This window comes from Trichosurus vulpecula, chromosome 3 (genome assembly GCF_011100635.1).
Source record: "Trichosurus vulpecula isolate mTriVul1 chromosome 3, mTriVul1.pri, whole genome shotgun sequence".
Lineage (NCBI taxonomy): Eukaryota > Metazoa > Chordata > Mammalia > Diprotodontia > Phalangeridae > Trichosurus > Trichosurus vulpecula.
The window spans coordinates 335,552,487-335,576,917 of NC_050575.1; the positions used below are offsets into that span (position 1 = coordinate 335,552,487).

A 24,431-nucleotide genomic window follows, 5' to 3' on the forward strand; every position below is an offset into this window, starting at 1 on the left:
TCGAAATGACAAAGCAAGTGAGAAAGCAGTTAGTTCTTAATTCTCTGATTCTATATGGACAAAGCCAGTCAGTAGAGAGAGAGTGAGAGAACACCCAACTAAGTCACAGGTATCTGAAATTTCAGAACAGTATGAAAAATTGTGTGCAGGCTGTTGCAGCCTTCAGACTTCACCTGCTGCATTAGAGATGTGCTCCAAAGAATAAATAATAATGGGGGTTCATATTTAACTTGAATGTCATCAGACCAAAACGGGGAGTAAAGGGAGTGGGTTGGGAATGGGACTGAACAAAAGGCTATGTGAATGGCACACAGTAATCACAGAAGTTTGCTCATCTGTAAACGAAGTCCCCTGGCCTAAATTCAAATTCAGCAAGCGTTTCTCAAGCACCTATTTGGGGCAGGCACCAAACTAGGTACTGGGACAGGGAGAACAGAGGAAGAAGATAAAATATAACAGCTCATGGCTTCAAGGAAGTGGTTCTAAAGTCCCTGTCAGCTCTGCAACTCTAGGATTTGAGATTAATTAAAACAATAAAGCTGATGCAAAATATAACAGGCAAAGAAAGAACACATTCTAAATCTGAATCCAAATTCTTCTACTATCTGCTGTTTCAGATTACTGGTGCAGATGATCTAATGATTTCTGCCTCCCTATTGCATGGATATCACCAGTTCAACATGGATTACATTCACCCCCATTTGAAAAGACCAGCTGGAATAACTGCCTCCTTTCAAGGTAGGGGAAGTAGAAATCTAGGCTCTTCAAAACAAGCCCCTCCCTCAGAAGGTCCACTCCCCCACAAGGGGTTCCCTAGTTTATATTAGGGAGTCTGGTAGCCTTCGTGGTGCAATGAGGCAGTAACTACACCTGGCTAAGCCAAGTTATGAGTTAACTTCTAAGAAAAAGGGCAAAAATGCTCTCAATGAGCTAAGCTGCTTCAGCGCTCTGTGTCCTGAAAAGAAAATTAAGGAGGGCTACAACAAATTATTAATAAAAGGAATTATGTCACTTAGGAGTTTCCCAAAGTAATGTATCACTGGGGAACAATCTGATATGCTTGTTCAAGTCAAGGGTTAAATTATATGACCTATAGGTCTTTTCCAGTCCCATCTTTGATTGGGGCCCAAAATTTTACTGTCCACAGTCATGTAGGGGAAGGAGGATAATAGTTGTGAGAAGTTGTGAGTTGGGGATCACTGGACTTCCCCAAATTATGAGAAACACAGTTTGGGGGATCACTGGACTTCCTAGGCAGGGCCAAAGTCCTGAGGAAGAACCCTGTGATAATCCCTAAGGAAGGCTGTACAGACCACAGGACTCCCAGAGGAAGGCCAAGTGGTAGCCCCCTTAATCTGTGGGGATCACAGGGCTCCTAGGGGTCAGACCGTAAGGAGGACCCAAGTGATGGCCCCTTAGAACAGTTGTGGGGAATCACAGGCCCTCCTAGGGTTGGACCCGGGGAAAGAGCCATGTGATGACCCCTAAGGAAGGCTGTGCAGACCACAGGACTCCCAGAGGAAGACCATGTGGTAGCCCCACTTAATCTGTGGGGATCACAGGGCCTCCTAGGGGTCACACCCTAAGGAGGAGCCAAACGATGGCCCCTTAGAATGGCGGTTAAGATCAGAAGTCCCAAGTGATGTCCCCTTAAGAAGGCTATGCAGACCACAGGGTTCCCCAGGGAAATCCCAAGTGGTAACCCTCTTAACACTGCAGTGGGGATCACAGGACTCCCCAAGGCAGGGTCAGGAAGTTAGCCTGACATGTGCTTCCGCAGCTCATTGCTTTCCTTTTCCCATGACCTTGGGAAGATCAATGTGATTTGCCCATTCTCACCCAAAGAACTCAGGACCAGAGTGGGCAGAGGAAGGCATTTATTACACTCCTCCAGAGAGCGGGAGTAGTGCTCATGGGAACACTCACACTGATACAGCTGCAGGAGTGGGGGGTAACCATTCCTTCCACTCCTGATAGAGTTATGGTTAGTTTACATTCTTTACTTTTTACAGTTTTCCTAGGATACAGAAGCAAAAGTGAAGTTAATTAGATTTTCCTTGTCTGAGTTTAGGATTAATCTACATTCTTCATTTCCCCTACCTTCCCTCTTTAACATATGCAAATTATGCAAATCAGTAGGCCTGGACTCTTGACCAAGACCAGGCCCTTGATAAGCTTGAACTGGTTCAATGGGTTCCCCTGACTGCCTATGTCATGCTCTCCTCAAACGGCTCCTTTAAGCATGCGTACAAGCCTCTGACCTTTCACCTCACTGACCTGAGGCCTGGTTTCTGCTAAAGCTGGGGGTGGGGGGGAAGTACACCTTCAGTTCTGTGGAAACAAAACTCCTCCTCTCATTTCTTAAATAGTCTTAGAACAATGGTCTTTTAACAATAACAAAAAATGTTGTGCAATGCAGAAGAAAAAGCAATGGTTCTGATCCTTACTTACAAGGTACAAATTATTCAGTTTTCAGAGTCTCTAGGCCAGAAATCCTCACTTAGTATAAATTCTGTAGCTCTCAGTCCCTACTTGCGAAAAAGGATCACAGTGTTACATGCTTGGACACAAGTTTGGTTAATTCTTCCCCAGGTGACTTTTAATGACTTCTCTGTCACTTTCTAAAGATTAGTTTCTTAAAAAAAAAATCGATAAAAATAATCATGACAGTAAAGTTTTAATATGCCAGTAAAGAGTCTAGCTAAAAAAAAATAATAATAATAACCATCTTATAAGTTGTACATCACAATACATCTAATAACGGTTTTCTGAAAAGAGCTTCATTTTAGAATACAATCCAAGGGATAGAAGGATAAATGTTTGTTCCCACACCCCTCTCCCCCTCATTTCTACCACCACAACAGGAAAGGAAAAAAAGCACTCTCACTAAAACTGAACAGATTTTATAAAGGAATCACCTTTTACTTGGTTGTTTACTGTTTGGTTTGACCCACAAACCAACACAGGAAATAATGAACATAGACTATACACCCAGGCAGCAAACAGCATATACAAACATTCATTCTGAATGTTCCCCCTCATTGTCTTTCACAGGGCACTGCTCGTGAAGAGACAGGCAGGAAGGCAAGTCAGGAAGGGAGGAAAATCTGACTCCGAGTTTTTTACCCAGGGCAATCTGTCGTAAACCTCCTGGAAAGCACACCAGATGTCCCACACTGAATCAAAAAGGTAATGGCTGAAAGAGGCAATTTTCTCTCCAGGTTGCTAATAATAGTGATGGGGTATAATCTTAGCCTTTAGCCTGCGGTCAAAGGTGTGTGTGAGATGGTCTGGGCAAGACAGATTGCTACTGTCAAGTTACAGGGTGGAGATAGACATTAAAATAAGGTTTTCTGGCAATACTGTCAACCACCGCCATCATATTTTCCTGGTGATGTCACTACAGATGTAGGGTTCCCTCTCCCTAGGCGTCAGCTTGGCCACTATCCATACCCATGAATAAGCTTGGTTGGAAGACAGCATCCATTTTCCAAATCGTGCTGAGACAAAACCTGTTGGGTCAGTTTAGAGTAACTGGTTAAAGCTTCTTGTGTTTAAGCTACATAAACAAAAGTCACATTAGAACCAGCAAAGAAAGAGCACAGAAACTGAATGGAGATTATGTTTTCACTAAAAGACTGACAGCTTCACTGCCTGTGAGAGTGAGGCAAATTCCACAAGAAGCATTGTTCCCAATGAGACAATAAAACAGTCGCATACCCCTCCACCCTGGAATAAAAGCTTCAACACCAAGAAGTGATCTGGAAAGAAAATGAAAAACCATACTCTTCTAAAGTCAAAGTAAATGGCAGCTCAAATATTCCTTTTAGGAAATCAATAAAAATCCCATTTTTAGATTTGGCTCAGGCCAGGACTCAAGACTTTGCAAATTAAGTCCTGTTCAATGCAGATGTTATAGCAACCATGGCAATTTATATGTACAATGATAATTCACAGTTCACAAGTGTCTTTGTCCCCATCGCTTCACTCGACTCTGTCAAAAACCATAAGGTAGGTGGAGGAATTGTCCTAATTTTATAGATAAGGAAACTGAGTGACTTGGCAAAGGTTAGACAGCCAAAAGAACTGGAATCAATCAAAAAGCATTTATAAATGCTCAAGTGCCAGATACTGTTCTAGACATACATGTACAAAGAATGAAATTACCTACTTGCAATATGCTTACATTTGAATACAGAGGACAAGTATGTGTGGAAATTCTAGGAATAGGGACTAGAATTGTAATGTCAGGAGTACAAGATTTACTGGGTGAGGAAACTCCCTCCATCACTCAAAGTTGGCACCTTCTCTGCAACTTACTGTCTTGAGGGGTGCCTAAAACGCTGAGAGGTTAAAGACTTGACATGGATCTCACGGCCAGTATGGGTCAGGGGCAGGTCTTGAATCCAAGGTCTCTTGGCTTCAAGGGTAGCTTTCTAATCACTATATCATACAGCCTCTCATATATACACGTATGAGACAAATAAATAAACGTGATATATTTATGTAGATATACACATATACGTAAATATCTTATGTATATACATATAAAATAAGACTTTTAGACATTAAATATACATACACATATTCATTATATATCACATATACACACATAAATATACTTTTAGGTATATATTAAATTTAATAATTTAATTAAATATTTTATCTTAGATGCACCTGAAAACCACTATAGTTCACTGAGTATGGGAGTGGTTACTGTTAGATCTGTGCTCAAGAGAAATTATTTTGGTATTGAGTACTGGGGTACACTGGAGCAGCACAACACTTGAGGCTAGGCAATCAATTAGAAATCTATTGTAATACACTACATGAGAGGTCCTGAGAGTCTACGCTAAGGTGGCAGCTACGTAAGTGGAGAGGCCTTATGAGAAAGATGCTGTTGAGACAGAGACAGTAAGATTTGGCAACTAACTGTAAGGGTGAGGGAGAAAAACTGAGGATAATGCTGAGGCTATAAAGCTGGGAGACTGAAAGCCTTTGACAGAAAGAGGGAGTTTGCAACTTTGAGATGTTTCCAGGGCATCCAGTTAGAAATTTCCAACAGGCAATGGAGATTCAGTGATGAAGCTCAGAGGTGAGAGGCTGGACATATAGATACTGAATTCACGACCAGATTCCAAGGCACAGATTCATATAGTTAGAGATGGAAGGGTCTTTAGAGGCCAATTAGGCCAACTCCCCTCATTTTACACATAAGGAAACTGAGATCCAGGAAGACTGTAATTTGCCCAGTAAGTTCAAACAGATGTAAATGGTCAAAGTTCCTTAACCCTTTTTATTATGAACTTATCATCAAGAAATATAGCCATTCCAATATACAAATAACCACCCCCCCCAAAAAAAGGGGGGAGGGGGCAGGATTGTGTAGGAGACTTTGAACTTAATTCATAGGATAGTATCAAAGTCATCCTGTTTTTCTATTCCCCATTCTGAACTTTTTGGGCAAAGCTTTCTTAACAGGTTTTCTTGATATAATTTTTTTTTATCATTGAATTTCCCCTACAGCCTTCTCCCTCCCCCTAACTCCCTTCCAGAAAGCCACCTCTTAAAAAATAGGAATAAAAGATAAAAGGAATTCAACAAAACCAATGAACATGCTGAAAACTTTTGACATTGTACTCAATGTTCCATACTCATGGACCCTCCACCTCCGTAAAGGAAGGAAGGATGGGAGAGGTAGGGGAGTGGAGAGAAGATCTTTCCATTTATCTTCTTTGGGGCCAATCTTGGTCATTTTAGTTCTATAAAATTCAGTGTCAATTGTTTGGCTGTTGTTCCTTCCATTAACATTGTTGCAGTCATCATGTACACTGTTTTCCTGGTTCTGCTTATTTCATTCTGTATCAGTTCATAAGTCTTTCCATGCTTTTCTGTATTCATCACAATCATCATTTCTTAGGGCACAATGATATTCCATTACATTCATGTGCCTCAATTCGTTTAGTCATCCCCCAAGTGAAGAGCATTTACTTTGATTCTGAGTCTTTGCTACTACAAAAAGGGTTGCTATGAATATTTGAGGATATGGGGCCTTTGTTTTTGTCACTGGCTTTCCTAGGGTGTATGTAGGCAGGAGAATCTCTTGGTCAGAAGGAATGGGCATTTTAGCTACTCTGATATGCACAATTCCAAACTGCCTTCCAGAAGGGTTTAATTCACAGCTCTACCAACATCAGGGTGATTGCTTTTCCACAACTCCTCTCATTTTGAGTCATAGCTAAAGCTCTTTTCTACCATACAAAATTGCTGTCTTTTTTTTTGGGGGGGGGGGGGGCCGGTGGGGGAGAGAAAGGTTGAGAGTTTTAATTTTATTGCTGAAATTCAGTCTACCAAGGCCAATCAGCAACTCTGAGTTAAATGACCCGTCCAGAGTTAACTCAAACAGTACATGCATATCAAAGGTATAACTTGAACTCAGATCTTCCAGACTGAAAGAACAACCCCTTATATACTATGCAATGCTGCTTCTACCTTTATTGAGCATAATTTCACTAAAGCAGGAACCTTTTGTAAGCCAAGAGAATGAGGCCATTTGATCATATTCAAGGACACTACGGACTCAAAAATTTCCCAATCCATCACCCGTTAGCACTTTCTGTCCTGACTAATGTGCAACAAAAGACAAATTATTTTAAAATACTCTTCCACTAAATTATAGGTGGAAAGGGAAAAGCAAGAGTGAAATTAAATCTCACTTACAAGTCTCTCTCCGGAGAGAACCTCAAGCAGTTTGATAAGCATTCGTCCATCTCGAAGATCAGTGTACAAATCTGTGATTCGACAGGACACACGGGCAAGATGCGAATTAACCCACTTGGTGAAAGTCTTCTTTTGTACAGCCTCACGCTCATCTGAGAAAAGAGAGGGGGAAAAATGTAACTTCAACCACAGTAGAGGCAATCATGTACAATTAACTCTGCAAAGTAATGGGCATGCTCTCTCATTTCAAGGAGCAGTTTCATAAAAACCCAGTAAACCCAAATGCTAAAACAGCTACTTTCCACCTTCTTTACCGGGCATTTATCTGAAAGGCAAGAATTGAGTAATCCATAATAAATGAAAGTGAAAAACTGCTTGCTAACACTGTTCCATTCCCTTGGTTTATTACTCCTCTCCCTTCCCAGAGAATACAATAAGGTCTTAGATTTAGAGCTAAAGGGGACCTCAGAGGGATCTAGTTCAACCCAACCAACCCCTCATTTTAGAGATGAGGAAACTGAGGCCCTGGGATAGTAAGTGAACTTATCCAAGGTTACAGAAGTAGTAGGTGTCAGAGGTGAGATGTGAATGGAGGGAGGTCCCCTAACTCCAGAGCCAGCTCTCATGCCATTGAACCAATATGTCTCCCAGCTCTTCGTATTATAATGCCCAGTTCATAAAACTGAGGATTCATAAAGTATTCGATTCAACAAATATTTGTTCAATTCTCACTACATGCAGTCCACTGTACTAGGTGCTAGCCAAATCAGAGAACTGAAAAAGAGGAATATGGGAGAAGAACTCTAGCTATTTATTATTCCCTACCTCTTTGAGGGATAGGGTACATCATGTGTTGATAGAAACTGTTACCTCAATATCCAATCAATAAACATTTAAGTGTTTACAAGGTGCCAGACGCTGGGGATACAAAAAGGGGCAAAAGACAGTCCCTGCCCTCAAGGAGCTTACACTCTAATGGGGGAGACAATATAGAAATAAATATATACAAAGCAAGCTATGTACAGGATAAATAGGAAATCATTAACAGAGGGAAGGTACTAGAATTAAGACAGGTGGAAGAAGACTTCCTATAGAAGGTGAGATTTTAGGTGGGCTAAAAGGAAGCCAGAAAGGATCAAAGGATCAGGAGCCAAGCGACATTTTTTTCTTTTTTAACAGGACTTGTGATTTTACTGGTATAATGAATTCTCCATAAAGAATGGATGTACCAACATACTCTGCAATTTAAATGATTAGAGAACTACCTGAGGATACTGAGAGATTAATTGACTTTTCAAGGCCAAAGAGCCAGCATATATCAGTCATTACTTGAACCCAGGTCTTCCATACTCCAAAGTCAATTCTCTATGTAATACACCAGACTGCTTCTCACTTTACAATGTCAGCCTCCCTGAGGTCGGGGACTACCTTGATTTCACATTTCTATCCTTAATGCTTAGCAAAGTAACTGGTATGTAGTAAATGCTTAATAAATGCTTTTTCCTTCACTCATTTAGTGAATTTTGAAATTTCATCCTCACAACTCTGGGAGGTAGATGCTACTGTTATCCACATTTTACAGAAGAGGAAACTAAAGCAGAGTGAAGGTTCAGGATCACACAGCTGGCAAGTACCTGAGGCTAGATTTGCACTGGTTCCTGGTTCCAAGTATAACTTTTCTATCTCAACTGAACCACCTACCTGCCTATGGAAGGACCCCAAAAACATACTGCAATATGGATTATAGCCATCATCATTTACTGTCTTAGAAATCAAAACTGATCAACTTTAGAATATTTTTAGTTCATTTAAAATAACAATAAGCCCACTACATAGTACCAGCAGTGTCATTTTTTATGAAGATCAAAAATATTTTCTAAAACAAGAAAAACTGATTGAAGTTTGGTACTCTGATGCAGTTGTTTCATTCCAAAACGTGGTTAGCAAAGATGAACCATGAATCAGGATAGTAGCAGCGATGGTGGCTTTCTAACGAGTTAGCAACATGGCTCTAAGCATGTCATAACCTCCTCAACACTCAGGTTTCTCATCTTTCCAATGAGGCAAAACTTTAAAGATCTTTTCCAGCTCTAAAATCCTAAATCCTATTACACTGAAGGCATATCTATAGGGTAGGCTGGAGGTTGCCCAACTTTTTCAATTCACAAAATGCTTTGTGGCTCAGCGCCCTTTGGCCAAAGGAAACATGTAACAGTTCCATTCATTATGGAGTTAAAAAGGTTGAAAATTTTAAATACTCTACTATGTTCCATTTGGGAAACTCAGGGCTAACCCTGTCCCATCTGTACTATATAGTCTTTGGGGCCCTTCATGGAGGGCATATTGTTTAAATCAGTGTTCTCATAGCTTTTGTCCAATAAACTATAAATTGGCCCATTCACCTACACAAAACCTTCCCATTCCTTGTCCATCTATATCAATTACCTTCGTCTCCTATTGCTACATTAAGTACAAAATTAAGCTGAGGCCAGTTCTGGGGTTATTTGTGTTGGAACAGAGTTAGTTGTGTGCCATAAGCACAGAAATATTTGTTTATTCAGTTCAACCAACGTTAATTTAACATTTATGTGCCTCAGTGACATGGCTACATGGATGTAGAGAAAAGAAAGACTGAACGGGACCTGGGTCCCTGACATTTTCTTCTGCACTGTATTTGTTTTCTCACCAAAAACATCAAGAAAAGTCAGCCTGGTTATAACTCCCCAAAGGGTAACTGGACATGTCCCTACAGCCCTGTGGGTAACCTGCCCTCTTATAATGTCGGGTACATAAAAAGCAATGGCTTATGCTTAATGGGCATTTTGCTACGGATCTGTCCAGCCTGTTTTGTGGAAACTGCCCAACCCTGTATGCTAAGTCCTTTTCCCTGGTTCCAGGAAGAAGAGAATGAAGCCCTCACTGCATGACCTTTGATGCTACAAACCTGGTAACAGAGGATATGGGCTGACATCCAAAGAGTCCAACCAGCTGTTTGAATCTGCTCTCCAGGTCCAGACTTACCAGGCAGAGGCACCCCAAGATAGAGGAATCAGGGGCAAGACAGAGAAAAGTGAGGATCCAACTATCAAGAAAATAAACTCTCTGGCAGGGGAAGGAGGAGTAAGAGAAGGCAACATAGAGTTATTGAAGAAAAGGGGCTTTAGTCTGTTATATATTATAATGATCATGGTAGAAGGTAATAATTAGGCTCTTTTTTTTTAATGGGAGGCTGATGGTTTCCATCCAACATGCTTAAGGAGTAATACAAATGCAACCAGATAGGCCTTGTTGAGACGCGCCTCAAGAACTCAGTCCTGGGTAAATTCTGACACCTGTGACAAGACGTCTTAGCTCTTCCATGGCAGCATGCATTGTCTTGTACATTGAGGATGAAACAAATTTGTTTTAAAATAGCATCACCTAATGTAGAGTAAAAGTCTGTTCCAACCTCATAGTTAACACTACGATCAGACTCTGCCAGCCCAGGAAACAAGTTGAAAATGAAACTGTATGGATTAAGATGTTTCTAAGAAAACAGTACAATGTTTGTTCTGCTAACCATCAATCCACAGGATGGATTTCGCATAAAAGTGAATCTTTGCTTCTTTTAGGTTAAGATTAGGGAAGCACAAAACATCAGTTTCAAAGACAATCTCTCGCCATAATTCCCAGCCTAGAAGAAATGCAAAATCCTAAACCTATGAAGAGGTAAAATGACAAAGAGATACTAGAGGATGGGCCATGTGCTCTGGACCACAGAGGTCAGAAGTTAGCAGAAAATGAAGCATCCTGGGGCAGAGCCAAGATGGCAGCTGGAAAGCAGGGACTTGCTGGAGCTCTTCCCCAGGCTCCTCCAAACACCTGTAAAAAATGGCTCTGAACAAATTCTAGAGCTGTAGAACCCACGAAATAACAGAGGGAAGCAGGGCTCCAGCCCAGGAAAGCCTGGATGGCTGTGGGGAAGGGTATATTGCATGGAGCTGGGAGCAGAGTGGAGCAGAGTCCAGCGTGGGCCGCGCCAGGACCAACCAGACCAGGAGCTGGGCGGAAGAGGCCCTAGCGCCCTGAATCAGTGAGCTGTGGTAGTTACCAGACTTCTCAACCCACAAACACCAAAGACAACAGAGAAAGTTAGTGGGTAGAAGTGCAAGAATTGAGTGAAAGGAGTTCACTGTAGGCCACCGCCCTGAGGGCACAGAAGTGGTGCAGCTCTGAGGCTGTTTCCAGCTGCAGTTGCTTCCGGCTCTAGGCCCACCCTGTGGGAGGAATTAAGCAGTGGATCAAAGCAGGAGTGCAGAGCCTGCTTGGATCCGGTCTGGTCTGGGTTGGCAGTTCTTGGGGGAGGAGAAAAGCTGGTGTGGCAGAGTTTGCTGTGTAGAAGTAGCTCTGAAAACAGTAGCACAAGGCCCCTAAAGGTTGGGACAAAGTACTCTATACTCTATAAGCAGTCATACCTTTACAAAGAGCTCAAGAGTCAAGTAGTTGGCTGGGAACATGAATGGGCAGTGAATACGGACCCAGATTCAGACTCAGACTTTGGAATCTTTCTTTGGTGACAAAGAAAACCAAAACATACAGCCAGAATAAGTCAACAAAGTCAAAGAGCCTACATCAAAAGCCTCCAAGAAAAATAGGAATTGCTCTCAGGCCATGGTAGAGCTCAAAAAGATTTGGAAAAGAAAGTAAGAGAAGTAGAGGAAAAATTGGGAAGAGATATGAGAGTGATGTGAGAAAACCATGAAAAACAAGTCAATGAATTGGTAAAGGAGACCCAAAAAATACTGAAAAAAATACTGAAGAAAACAAAACCTTAAAATATAGACTAACTCAAATGGCAAAAGAGCTCCAAAAAGCCAATGAGGAGAAGAATGCCTTGAAAGGCAGAATTACCCAAGTGGAAAAGGAGGTCCAAAAGACCACTAAAGAAACTACTACCTTAAAAATTAGATTGGAGCAAGTGGAAGCTAGGGACTTGATGAGAAATCAAGATATTATAAAACAGAACCAAAGGAATGAAAAAGTGGAAGACAATGTGAAATATCTCATTGGAAAAACCACTGACCTGGAAAATAGATCGAGGAGAAATAATTTTAAAATTACTGGACTACCTGAAAGCCATGATCAAAAAAAAAAAAGCCTAGACACCATCTTTCAAGAAATTATCAAGGAAAATTGCCCTGATAGTCTACAGATAGAGGGTAAAATAGAAATTGAAAGAATCCACAGATCGCCTCTTGAAAAAGATCCCAAAAAGAAAATTCCTAGGAATATTGTTGCCAAATTCCCGAGCTCCCAGATTAAGGAGAAAATACTGTAAGCAGCCAGAAAGAAACGATTCAAGTATTGTGAAAACACAATCAGGATAACACAAGATCTAGCAGCTTCCACCTTGAGGGACTGAAGGGCTTGGAATATCATATTCCAGAGGTCAGAGGAGTTTGGATTGAAATATTTACTTTCAATAAAATAGAAGACTTTCAAGCTTTCTCAGTGAAAAGACCAGAGCTGAATAGAAAATTTGACTTTCAAACACAAGAATCAAGAGAAGCATGAAAAGGTAAACAAGAAAGAGAAATCATAAGGGACTTACTAAAGTTGAACTGTTTTGCTTACATTCCTACATGGAAAGGTGATGTGTGTAATTCATGAGACCTTTCTCAGTATTAGGGTAGTTGAAGGGAATATACATATACATAGACAGAGGGCACAGGATGAGTTGAATATGAAGGGATGATATCTAAAAAAATAAAATAAAATTAAGGGATGAGAGAGGAATATATTGAGAGAGGGAGAATGGGAAAGATAGAATGGGGTAAATTATCTCACATAAAAGTGGCAACAAAAAGCAGTTCATTGGAAGGGAAGAGGGGGAAGGTGAGGGGGAATGAATGAATCTTGCTCTCATCATATTTAACTTCAGGAATGAATAACATACACACTCAATTGGGTATCTTACCCCACAGGAAAGAAGGAGGAAGGGGATAAAAGAGGGGGGACGATAAAAGGGAGGGCAGATAGGGGGAAGAAGTAATCAAAAGCAAACACTATTGAAAAGGGACAGGGTCAGGGGAGAAAACTGAATAAAGGGGGACAGGATAGGAGGGAGGGAAATATAGTTAGTCTTTCACAACATGACTCTTTATGGGAGTGTTTTGCATAATGATACATGCGCGGCCTATGTTGAATTGCTTGCCTTCTTAGGGAGAGTGGGTGGGGAGGGAAGAGGGGAGAGAATTTGGAACTCAAAGTTTTAAAAGCAGATGCTCAAAAAAAAAAAGAAAAGGTTGTTTTTGCATGGAACTGGGAAATAAGATATACAGGCAATGGGGCACAGAAATCTATCTTGCCCTACAAGAAAGTAAGGGGAAAAGGGATGGGGGGAAGGGGAAGGGGGATGATAGAAGGGAGGGCTGACTGGGGAACAGGGCAATTAGAATATATGTCATCTTGGAGTGGGGGGGAGGGTAGAAAATTTATAACTCAAAATCTTGTGGAAATCAATGCTGAAAACTAAAAAAATATCAAATAAAAAAATCATTAAAAAAAGAAAAGAAAATGAAGCATCCTAATTCTAGGAGCTTTTGGAGTTTCTTATGACTGTTCAGAGCCAATCAATCAGGCATTTATTAGATGCTACTACGTGCCAAGTACTGTGTTACCAAGACAGATGAAACAGTCTTTGCTCTCAAGGAGCTTACATTCTACTGGAGGCAAATTATATAGAAATACATACACACACACCCCAAGCTTATAAAAAATAAACACAAAGCAAATGTAGAAATGAATTCACAGAATCTTGGGAGGTGGAAGGGACCTATTGGTGACAGCCATCTAATCTGATTCATATATGAAAAGTATCCCTTCCATACCAAACCCAAGAAAGGGTCATCCAGCCTTTTGCTTGAAGGTCTATAGTGAAAGGAATCTATTACCACCTTGCCTAAGGCAGTACATTCCACATCTTCATAGTTTCAATTTTAAGGAAAAATTTCCTAACATCAGCTTCATTCTCTAGGCTCTGGATCTTGTTCTTCCCTACTCTCTTTCTTGTTTTTCTCTCATTTCTTCCTCTCTCCCTCTCTCCCTCTCTCTTGATCTTCCAAACTTACTCAGGAGCAACCATCTCGTGAGCCACCAGGATTTGGAAGGGGGGTTTCAGAAGGTCTGGGGAACTCAGTCTAAATTTTAAACAGTTCAGCCAACATACATACTGTGTAATAGAGTGCTGTGCCAGGTGCGCAAGAGGAAAAGTTTAGAGAATGTTTTTGCCATCATTCAGCCTAGGAGAGAGATGCTGCAAATTACTATAAAATGAAATAATTCATGATAAGGGAGGGACCCTCCCTCCTCCAACTGTGGAGGATTTACAAGAGGATCAGACAAGAATCTCACATTATGTATGAGATGAGGACTGATTATGATCTGCACTAATGTGGCTCAGAGGGAGTACCCAGAGAATGAGGTAGACAAGCACAATAAAACAAAGCACTTTGTGAGGTCTGAGAGGGAGAAAGAAGATCCTACCTGACTTGGGATATTTGTGTGTGTGGGGGAGGGTTTTGGGGGTTGGGAGAGGGGGTGTAGCATTTGTTTTGGGCACTAAAGAATGGGTAGAAATTCAAAAGGGAAACAAAGGAGGGAGGGATCCTATTTATCTTGGACATATTTGTTTGCATGGTGTCTCCTCCATTTAACTGTAAGCTCTGTCTTTTGCCTCTTTTTATATCCCTACCACTAAGCACTGTGTCAGGCATGTAGTGAGCACTTAATAAATGCTGATTGACTGATAGGAACTGAGGCAAGAAAGCAATGGAACAAATCTTGGGAACACAGAATAATCCAGTTTGGCTAGAGCAATATGGGGGTAAGGCTGGGCTAAGGGCACATAGTAGGTGCTTAATAAATGTTCACTATATTGTAGAGGGAGGTCATTCATGCCAAGTTGTTAAGTATACCCATTTCACTTATTAAGTGAAAAACATTTTGTTAGGAAGGAGAGGAGAAAGACATGGCCAAAGGGGTCAGTTAAAGCACAAGTTGAGGACAGGAACCCACCCCAGATGTGTCTCTGCCCCAGGTAGAAGCCAGAGAAAACACTCAACTAATTAAGGGAGACTGAAAAAAATGGCTTATAGCTGGTGCTCTGCAGTGGAGTGCTGTGTCTTATATATAGAAACCTTTCTGGTAAAGATAGGGAGATAAAGAAAAAAAATCTGTCTGGCAGCTCCCTTAGTTATGTGCTCTTTACTCCACCCATCTTCCTCCCATCTACCTCCCTGACATCATCCCTTCTACTTCTCTCCCTCAGCCAGCAAGCAACGCCCCATAGATAGGGCTGGCAGCCAGGATTTTAGGAAGCTATTTATATAAGAAAGCAAGAAGGCACATTTTGCCATTTTCATTCTGACAATGTCCTTTTCCAAGTTATGCCCAGCATTGGAAGTGAGGGGCAACTGGAAACCAGTACATGGTAGAGTGGAAAGTCTGAGGACCTGGACTTAAATTCAGACTTTGCCACTCATGCTATCCATCTCCTGGGAGAAAGAAGTGACAAACAGAAATATGTATAGTATGGTCTAACATATATGTATATTAAATATAATATATATGTGTAAGTATGTAGATTATATATGTATATATTCGTGTTTAATTGTAGCCTTTTCTAGGGTGGCAGAGGAGGGGAAAAAAATAAAAAGTGCATAGCACAGAACAAAAGAAAACTCAGAAGGAAGCACAGAAAAGCTGGGTTGCTTAGAAAACAATATGTAGTATTTATTACACAGGTTTTAAAAAAAGTAAAGTTATATGAAATCGTCTCTTTATGTTCTGCTGTGTACATGGAGTTTTTTTTTTCCTTTTCTCAAGTTGTATTTAAGTTTAAAATGAATTTTAAAAATTTAAGAAAAAAACCCATAATAATGAGCTCTGTGCTGTCATTCAGTATCATGGTTAGAGAGGGAAATCAAGGCCCTCAATTTGTAGTCTCCTGTCACTAGGCTAATCTTGATATTTATTGCCTCCCCCAAAAAACTATTTTTGTGTCTAAGCTTGGCCCTTCCTCTACCTTTCCAGTGTTCTTTACTATGGTACTTTGTGATCTGTGACACTAGCCTCCTTGCTGACATTTTCATTGGTTGTGCCCCATATCTGGAACTCTTTCCCTCTTAATCTTTATCTCTTGGCCTCCCGACTTCAAGTCCCAGTTAAAATCGTTGTCTCCAATATATATGATGTCATATATATGTGTATATGTAGATATAAATTGCGGGAAGACAACATGCAAGCAATTAGGTACAAATAAGGTTTATACATATTTACATGTATCATATAAATACCATATACCAATATATACCATAAAATATATAGATAGATCCTAATTTGTACCTAATTGTTCATGTGTTGTCTTCCCCATTTGACCATGACCTCAACAATACTGTCTATTTTTTTTGCCTTTCTTTGTACACCCAGCACTTGGCACAGATGACTGATGGACAATGGCATTTGATTTGGACTCTAAAGGTTGACAGAAATTCAGACAAAGAAGGTAAAGAGGTCATTTGACCCATGAGGAGTGGGGTAAGAAAACACAGCAGGGTAAGTCTGAGGAAATATGGAGAATTATCTTAATGGAGCTGCCCATTGGTTTATTCTTTACTCTCATCTTTTGCTATGATAAGGTTTCTGGACATCTTTATACTATTTCTTCAAAATTACTTCTTTGGAAAGTGTTGCTTAATACTGTTATCAATACCTCGGACAAACATATAGAAGACATGCTAAATAGACAGCTACAACCAAGAATGAAATAACAAAGTTATGATCTAAAAGGCTCTTGATAGGCTAGAATGTCAGATGAAATTTAATAGCAATAAACAGAAGGTTTACACTTGAGTTAAAAAAAAAAATCCGTCTCTTGAGTATACCACGAGAGAAGGGTAGCTAGACAGCAATCTGTCTGGAAAGAAGGCTGGGGAGTTTTGGAGGATTTTTAAGCTCATGAGACAATAGTTTGATATGCCAGCAAAAACAAAAACCCAAAACAACAACAACAAAGTTATTCTGCCCTGTGCCAGATTCCACCTAGCACATCCTGAGCGCTGTATTTCAGGTAAGACAAATGATAAGCTGAAGGGAGAGCAGGAAATTGACCAGGACAGTGAAGGTGATAATGCCATACAAGAACTGGCTATTGTAGCCTGGAAAGGAGAATTAATGGAGATAAAATAATAAACTTCTAATAAGTAAACAGCTATCCTATTGGTTAGATGGTTAGACTTAGGACCATAGACTTAGAGCTAGAAGGGAAAGGCCTACCTGCTAGTCTCTTTTTGTATTCTCGGTATTTAGCACAGTGCCTGGCACACAGTAGGTGCATAATAAATGCTTAATGACTAACTAGTCTAATCCTTTCATTTTACAAAAGAGGATCAAATGAGAATATTTGTAAAGTGCTTAGCATAGTTCTTGGCACAAAGTAGGTATTTAATTAATGCTTATATCTTTCCCCCTTACAGATGGGGAATTAAGATACAAAGAGAGGTTAAATGACTTGCCTAGACTACAGAACTAGTGTTTAAGGCTGAATCTGAACTCAGTCTTGCTCACTCCAAATCCAAGGCTATGCCATGCTGCCTCTTGGTCCCAATGAACAGATAGGAATAATAGGCCTGGAAAAAGGTAGAGGGGGAGGGGATGTCCCTCACCCCAAAATAAGTCCAGTTGTTCTAATAAGAGTCTTGTTATATACCAAATGTCTTCTGAGTTCCCTAGATCTCCAAGACTGCTTTTTCAGGCTAAAAAAAACTGAAAGAACTCCACTTATTACCTCATTTCTCCGATCCCTCATCTTCCCTCTCATGGATATATTATTCTATGTTTGTCCTTTCCTAAAGTGCTACATCCTCACATCTTCAAGTTAAACTGCCTTAGCTATCTGGTGGCATAATATAGTGAAGGCATGAATTTCATTTGATACCAGTCATTATCTCCCCTGCCCCAGAATCCCTCCCCCCACCCCCTCATCTACTCAAGGAAGAACCTAACGAAAGAAAAGCAAGATCTGAAATGAATGGTAACGAATTCCCATGCTAAAGTGAGGTGCTTGGGATTTGATGCAAAACTCCAGGTGTGGTCTTACCAATGCAGAGAATAATGATCCCAATACAGTATTTCTACTGATGGAGCCTGACTGTATCAGTTTGATACTATAATAATGATCCTAAATCATCTAGGCCTTAGCAGATAGCCAGGGAATTATGGTTAAAAAAAAAATTCAGACCACAGCTCTGGTGATGAGTCTCCTGGTTTATGGACGTGGCCCACTACCTTGCTGGACTATGAAATCTTTCCAGCTTGCTAAGACTTTTTGAAGAAATAAACTTTTTAAAAAGGAACTAAATAGTTAAAAGTCACCGCTGCATATATAAAATATTTCTTCCCATTTCACAACTGGACTTTTTCTCTTGCAACAGTTTCCTCATCTGTCTACCAACAGATAAAACTGCCACATACAATTCTGTCTTTCAAGTTAAAAGTATACCAAGTAAACTAAAATGTTGAGCGTCCTATTTGTTTAGCGGTAACCATGACTGGCCACTCCAATTTAAGTCAGGCAAAAATGTACATAGAGATGTAACTAAGTGTAAGGAGTATTTTAAAGCTGACTCATCCCAGGAGACATGGTCAGCTGTCAGACAATTAAGTCTTACACCAAGTTTTGAGGAATTCCTTTAAAGAAATATTTTTTTAGATTTCTCTCTCCCCTGCTCCTCCTCATTCAAATGTAAAACAAAAGAATTATGGGTAGAGGCCCAAATGTGTCTCAGACTGCGGGAGAAGGGAAGGGGTGAAGGGAAAAATACATTACACATACACAAACATTTCCCTGGAGGAGACCAGAAAATACAACATGCAAACTGCTAGAGCAGGAAACAGGAAAACAGGCAACTGGTGACATTGATAATGCAGAATCAAACTGTTATCTTGACGCCACAAGAGGAAGGAAGTTAATCTTTTGAAGGAAGACACCTCCTGCCTCTCAGTCAGATTACTCTAGGGGCTTCCAACTATTTTTCTAGTTACAACTTACATATGTTCATTTATACATAGATACAGCCTATATTAATTACTTAATTACTTAAATTTATGTTATCTATATTAATTTAGACAAATACATGAAATTTAAGTTAATAAACTTTTAAACTCTTACAGACTAAATTGGATATACAAACCCAAAACGAACAACCCAGAATTACATGCGCATAACAGGGAATGCCCCTTTGTTAGCCTGCAGACTTTAAGGAGAGGGAGCTTAACTACTCAGTTAACTCTCATTCAACTTTATCTTACCAAACAACCTGAACAGTACATATTTCTGGTTTGACATCCTGTCTTTTAAATACAAAACATATCATATGCTGTAGCTACCATTCAGTGGTTAACTCTTTCTTTGGACTTATTTAGGATATTTATCCCAGGTTCAATTAGTTTAACTTCTATTTTGAAAGGAAGGAAATGAAGACACTACTCTAAGACAAGCCCAGGAAGACGGGATGAGAAAATGGTGCCAAATCATAAGATCTTGGTCACCCAATCCACTGGCTGGGTCGTAAAAGTTGTAATCAGTGCAACCTAGTTCTTCTGACTAAAGTCACAGTGGAAGCATGAACTGAAGAGGAAGGAGCAGTATAGGAGAATTATTTAAAAGACTGACATTTGGGGCAATGAATGAAAAAATAACATCATAAGATCATACATCTAAAGCTGAAGGGAACTCTGAGGCCTGCTACTCAACTCTCCTTCTTTTTCTCCCGTCTAAGGCCCAGGGAGGTTACCACTGCCTTGTGGCAAATGACTTGCCTAATGTTAAAAAAGGCAGTGTCAGAATTAGTATTAGAATCCATAATTCTGATGTTAGAATTCTGACCTAAGTCCCAGATCTTTCCATTGTACCACTCTGTGTCCCAAAGCCTACAGCACCCCAGCATTCCTAGGCCACAAAGGTGAATGTAATGGAATATTATTTTGCAGCAAAGAAAGGAGGAGGAAGAGGAGGAAAAAGAAGGACTAAAACAATGCAAATGAACATCGTCACTAAAAGGAAGTTGAACCCCAAGTAATAGAAAAAACAATGACCATCCTATAGAAAAGACATCAAAATGTGTCAACTCCTTCACAGCAGAGAAATGGGTGATTACTAGGATAGATTATCATATACACTGTCAGATAAGATTTTTGTCACGTTTTTGTAGGATTCAACAGGGCAGGCTGCGGCAGGAGAAGCAGATGGGTTCCCTTCCATTCCATTCCCTTTTCTCCTCTAACACTGACACCCTGGTGATAAAAGCTTTCATGAACTGGCCTACTGAGACTGCTGGACCACTCTCTCCCCAGTTCAGTCCGTCCTCCACTCAGCCGTTCAAAGTGTTCTTTCTAAAGCTCGGGTCTGACCGTGTCACCCCTCTACTCACTAAGTCACTAAGTTTTTATTAAGCGCTCCTCCCTCTGGCCCTTCAAGCTCTTCACAATCTAGTCTTTTCCAATCTTTTTTATTTCCTCACACTTGACTATCCTGCATATACTTTACTGTCCAGTGACATTTATCTTCCTGCTGTGTCTCCGCTCCATTTCCCAGCCCCATTGCTTTTCAATCAGCTCTCCCTCATAACTAGCATGGTCTTCCTCCTTGCCTCAATCATCTGGCTTCCCTGGCTCCCTTCTAGACTGCTCAAATCACACCTTCTGCAAGAACTCTATTGGGCCCTGCCTCCCCAGCTAGTGCCTCCCCTCTGAGATTATCCTGCATACACACACACACACACACAGAGTTGTTTCCTGGTGGTTTTTCCTCTTTAGAATGTGAGCTTCTTGAAGGCTGGGGCAGTTTTTTACTTTCTTTATATCCTCAGCACTTAGCTTAGTGCCTGACACACAGTAGGCACTTAAATTATTTTTAACACACTAAAGGTGAGTGCCAAGTGACTGATTTAAAGACAAAAGACATCAACACAGAATTTTTCCTTAAAAAAAAAAAATTGACATGTACTACTTACTTCCCAGAGTTATAATGAGGTCTAATTACTAATATAATGTGCTACTTACGTAAACTGCTACATAAATAGATCTACCTGGTAGTGTGGATAAGGCTGAAGAATATGATGTCTCCAGGTTCCTTTGGAAAATCTCAAGAATGAGATCACTACAGTTATTTTTACCTCCCTGTCAAGGAGTATTGACAAATTTTGAATTATATTCCTGGTCTAATTTGTCCTAGTGAATTTTTCAATTAAATATAATTCACAAAACATTTGTTAAGTGGCAACATTCCATAAGACACTGGGGATATAAAAAGGATGACTAACTCATCATCCACAGTCCCTGCCCTCAAGGAGTTTACAATCACCTTTCAAATCAACAAGCTTTTGTTGTACTTCCCAGTGAAAAAGCTTTATACACTAAGTGACCCTTTCAATTTCACTGCAAGTCACTCTAATACAGTCTAGGGTTGAAATCAGAACAGGGTCCTTCACCAGCTGGAACCTCTTTTCTTGCCAAAATGTGGACCTGGAGGTCTCTCTGGCTGGAGAACATGGAAGTCGGGGACATCCCAGCAATGGATATACAACGGTGTGGTTTTAAGTTCAAATTTCCCTGTCACATGACTGTGCTTTTGGTTAGTATGAACGCTGTATCAGACATGAGACAGACTAACAGACTGGATTCTAGGATTTATTACTTTGAACAACAAAATTCCCATGTATGCAGTTATTAAATTACATGTTACCTCACTTGATCTTCACAACAATCCTGTCACATAGGTGCTATCATTAACCCCATTCTACAGATGAGAAGATGGAGCCTCAAGAAGCTACCCAAGGTCACACAGCTAGTAGCATGTGTGTGAGGCAGGATTCAAGGGCAGGTCTTCCTAAGTCCAACACTCTATACACTAAATTATGCTGCCAGAGCAACTAAGTGGCGAATCGGATAGAGCAGCAGCCTTCAAGTCAGAAGGACCTGGGTTCAAATCCAGCCTCAGACACTTAGTAGCTGTGTGACCCTGGGCAAGTCCCTTAACCCCAATTGCCTCCAAAAAATAAAATAAATTATGCTGCCGAAGAACTTCAGCCAGGATCTGAAACCAAGCAGTTTGCTATACTTTTAATTATTAAATTCCTAGGGTGTAGTACAATTAGATTTGAAGATCTTTCCCACCCATGTGACCTGCTTACATCACAGGAAATCTAAGGTACATGGTGGGAGGAGCTTCTTGACAGGAAAGGGATGTTATGTCACAGGAAATGCTGAGAGAGAGATGTTATGGCTACTAATGGGGGCTAATGGCTGCCCTCGTGATTATTAGAGCTGAACAGGTTGACTTAGCTGTCCTGTGAATTTGTTCTGGGGAAGACCCTAGCAGGGGACTGGAGAAGTTTTGGGATTGTGAGGCTCCAGGCTGTTATAGGGTATTTTAAGTTCCTTGCTGTTATGACAAAGTGGACTGACTGGCTGTGGGAGCTGAACATTTGGTTATGGGATATGGTTCTCTGGTGTCTGAATAAATGTTATACTTCTTTTACCTTCTTTATGGAGAGTCTCTCATACTTTGCAATACAGAACCACATAGGCACATTCACGATTATTGTTGATGTTGTGTTTATTGCCTTACTGTTTTATAGGGTAACAAGCTAAAATTAATGTAGGCTGAACAAGGTGGGAAGGATAAACCTTAATAAACTAAGATACTTGGGAATAATGGGGGAAGGAGAGAATTGCAAAATAACCCCTGCCTCCCTTCAAGAGGCTGCAATCCAATGAACATTAATTAGAGCTTACTATGTACCGGGAACTATGTGGACTACTCCAGCCAAAACCAAGTTAATTCCAAAACTTAATTGCTCAAAAATGGTGACCATCAACCACGCTAAATTTCCACATCAATTTTCAGCCCCATTATTCCATTTCTTCATTTCTGGGTCTAAGTTAGACCTCATAGCAACATGGAATTCCAAGGAGAGAAGACTTTATTTTATTTCTTATGTCCTCCATAAGTTTTTTTTTTTCCTCACAATCCACACAGCAGTGCTAAATAAAATCAAGGAGCAAAGAAAATAGATCTAGAGGAAGAAGGAACCTCCAAAGCCATCCAATCTAACCCCTTCAATTCACTCAAGTACCAGAGAGGGTAACTGAGGTTCAAAGAGGGTGTCCTTAAAACTCCTAACTTTGGCTTTTGAGATTGTCGCTCCTCCAAGCCAGCTTTCTAGAATTCTTAGGACCATAAGAATTCAGGTCAGCAGTGCAGGGAAGATAAACAGAACTTTCTTTCATAGGCTATTAGTCACATTACTGTCAGGCTCTTAGACATTGCTCTACTTCAATGTTTTTCACACAGATGCCCAGAGAGTGGACGATGCTGACAATCATAAACAATTTCAAAAATTCCAGCCTCTTACTTACAATTTCTGAAAGCTCTCCTGTGTGTATCAAGTATGCCAGAAGAAAGAGTGATTCATGGTAACATGGTGGGAAGAGCAGGGGACTTAGAATAAGGAAATCTAGGTCTGAGCCCCAGAACTCTTACTTGTGAGCCCTGTAACTGTGGCAAGTCAGCCTCTCTGGGCCCTCTGTTTCCTCCTCTATAAAACAGGAAGAACAGTACTTACATTCCTCAACTCAAAGAGCTGCTAAGAGGAAAGTACTTTGCAAATTACAAGAAGGTACTATCTGGACCAAAAAAACAAACAAACAAACAAACAAACAAAAAAACCCCCAATGATCTGTGAAACTTAAAAATACACACATATTAGGGGATGCTTGGTCACTCCCACAAACTGACACCCTGAAAAAAAACTGAAAAAAAGGAACAAAACATCACCACACATCACCATGAAATTGGTTTACATTTTATTGACAGACCAGTGTTTGCTCAAATAAAGCAGGCCCTGGAAGAATGTATTATGGATATTCAAATTTGAGATAGAGCAATACCTCCAGACAAAGGACTAACACAAAGCCTCATCTATCATACTGAATGGAGGGCTGCCAGGCCAATATAAAGAATGATATAATTTCTTAAAGATGGAACACAGTAAAAAAAAAAAAAAAAAAGTCATCACTGGAGGAGCCCAGTATTCCCATGAAGAGACTTATAAAACTAGGTGAATATAAACACAAAAGAATAAACACTGATCCTTCTGTAAAGTCTCTTAAGTAAGCCAACATAGTTCCTTTCACAGGAGTAATTCAATTTTTGGACAATATGTTAGGGATGAAATACATGTTGGTAGAATTTTAACTGGGGCTTTTCAATATCGATGCCAAACCAGAATACTAGACACACCAATTTATATGCAATGTAGAAGGAGGGAGGGATGGGAATAAAGGTAACCTCTTGGGCTTCAATTTCTTCCTTTAAAAAATGAAGGGGTTGGACTAGATCAGGGGTTCTCAAGATAGAGGGTGTGGATCATCATCAGGAGGTCCTTGAACTTGGATGAGAAAATAATTATAACTTTATTTTCACTAACTTTTAACTGAAATTTAGTATTCCTTCAAATATTAGCCTGAGAAGAGAACTAGAGGCATCAACATTAAAAAAGTGAAAAACCTCTGCATTAAATGAGCTGTACAATCTCTTCCAACTCTAATGTCTAATACTACACACACACACACACACACACACACACACACAAACACACACACACCATATT

At 40.3% G+C, this 24,431-nt stretch overlaps 1 protein-coding gene across 5 annotated transcripts in view; it reads right to left on the reverse strand.

Annotated features, from left to right (window-relative positions):
* SPTBN1 (spectrin beta, non-erythrocytic 1) overlaps window positions 1–24,431 on the reverse strand; it is a 280,165-nt gene that overhangs the window by 100,277 nt on the left and 155,457 nt on the right. For all 5 annotated transcript variants that reach the window (XM_036748781.1, XM_036748782.1, XM_036748783.1 and 2 more), the window contains one exon: window positions 6,721–6,872. In XM_036748781.1, the coding sequence (XP_036604676.1) occupies window positions 6,721–6,872 (152 nt within the window). The remainder of the gene's footprint in view (window positions 1–6,720; window positions 6,873–24,431) is intronic.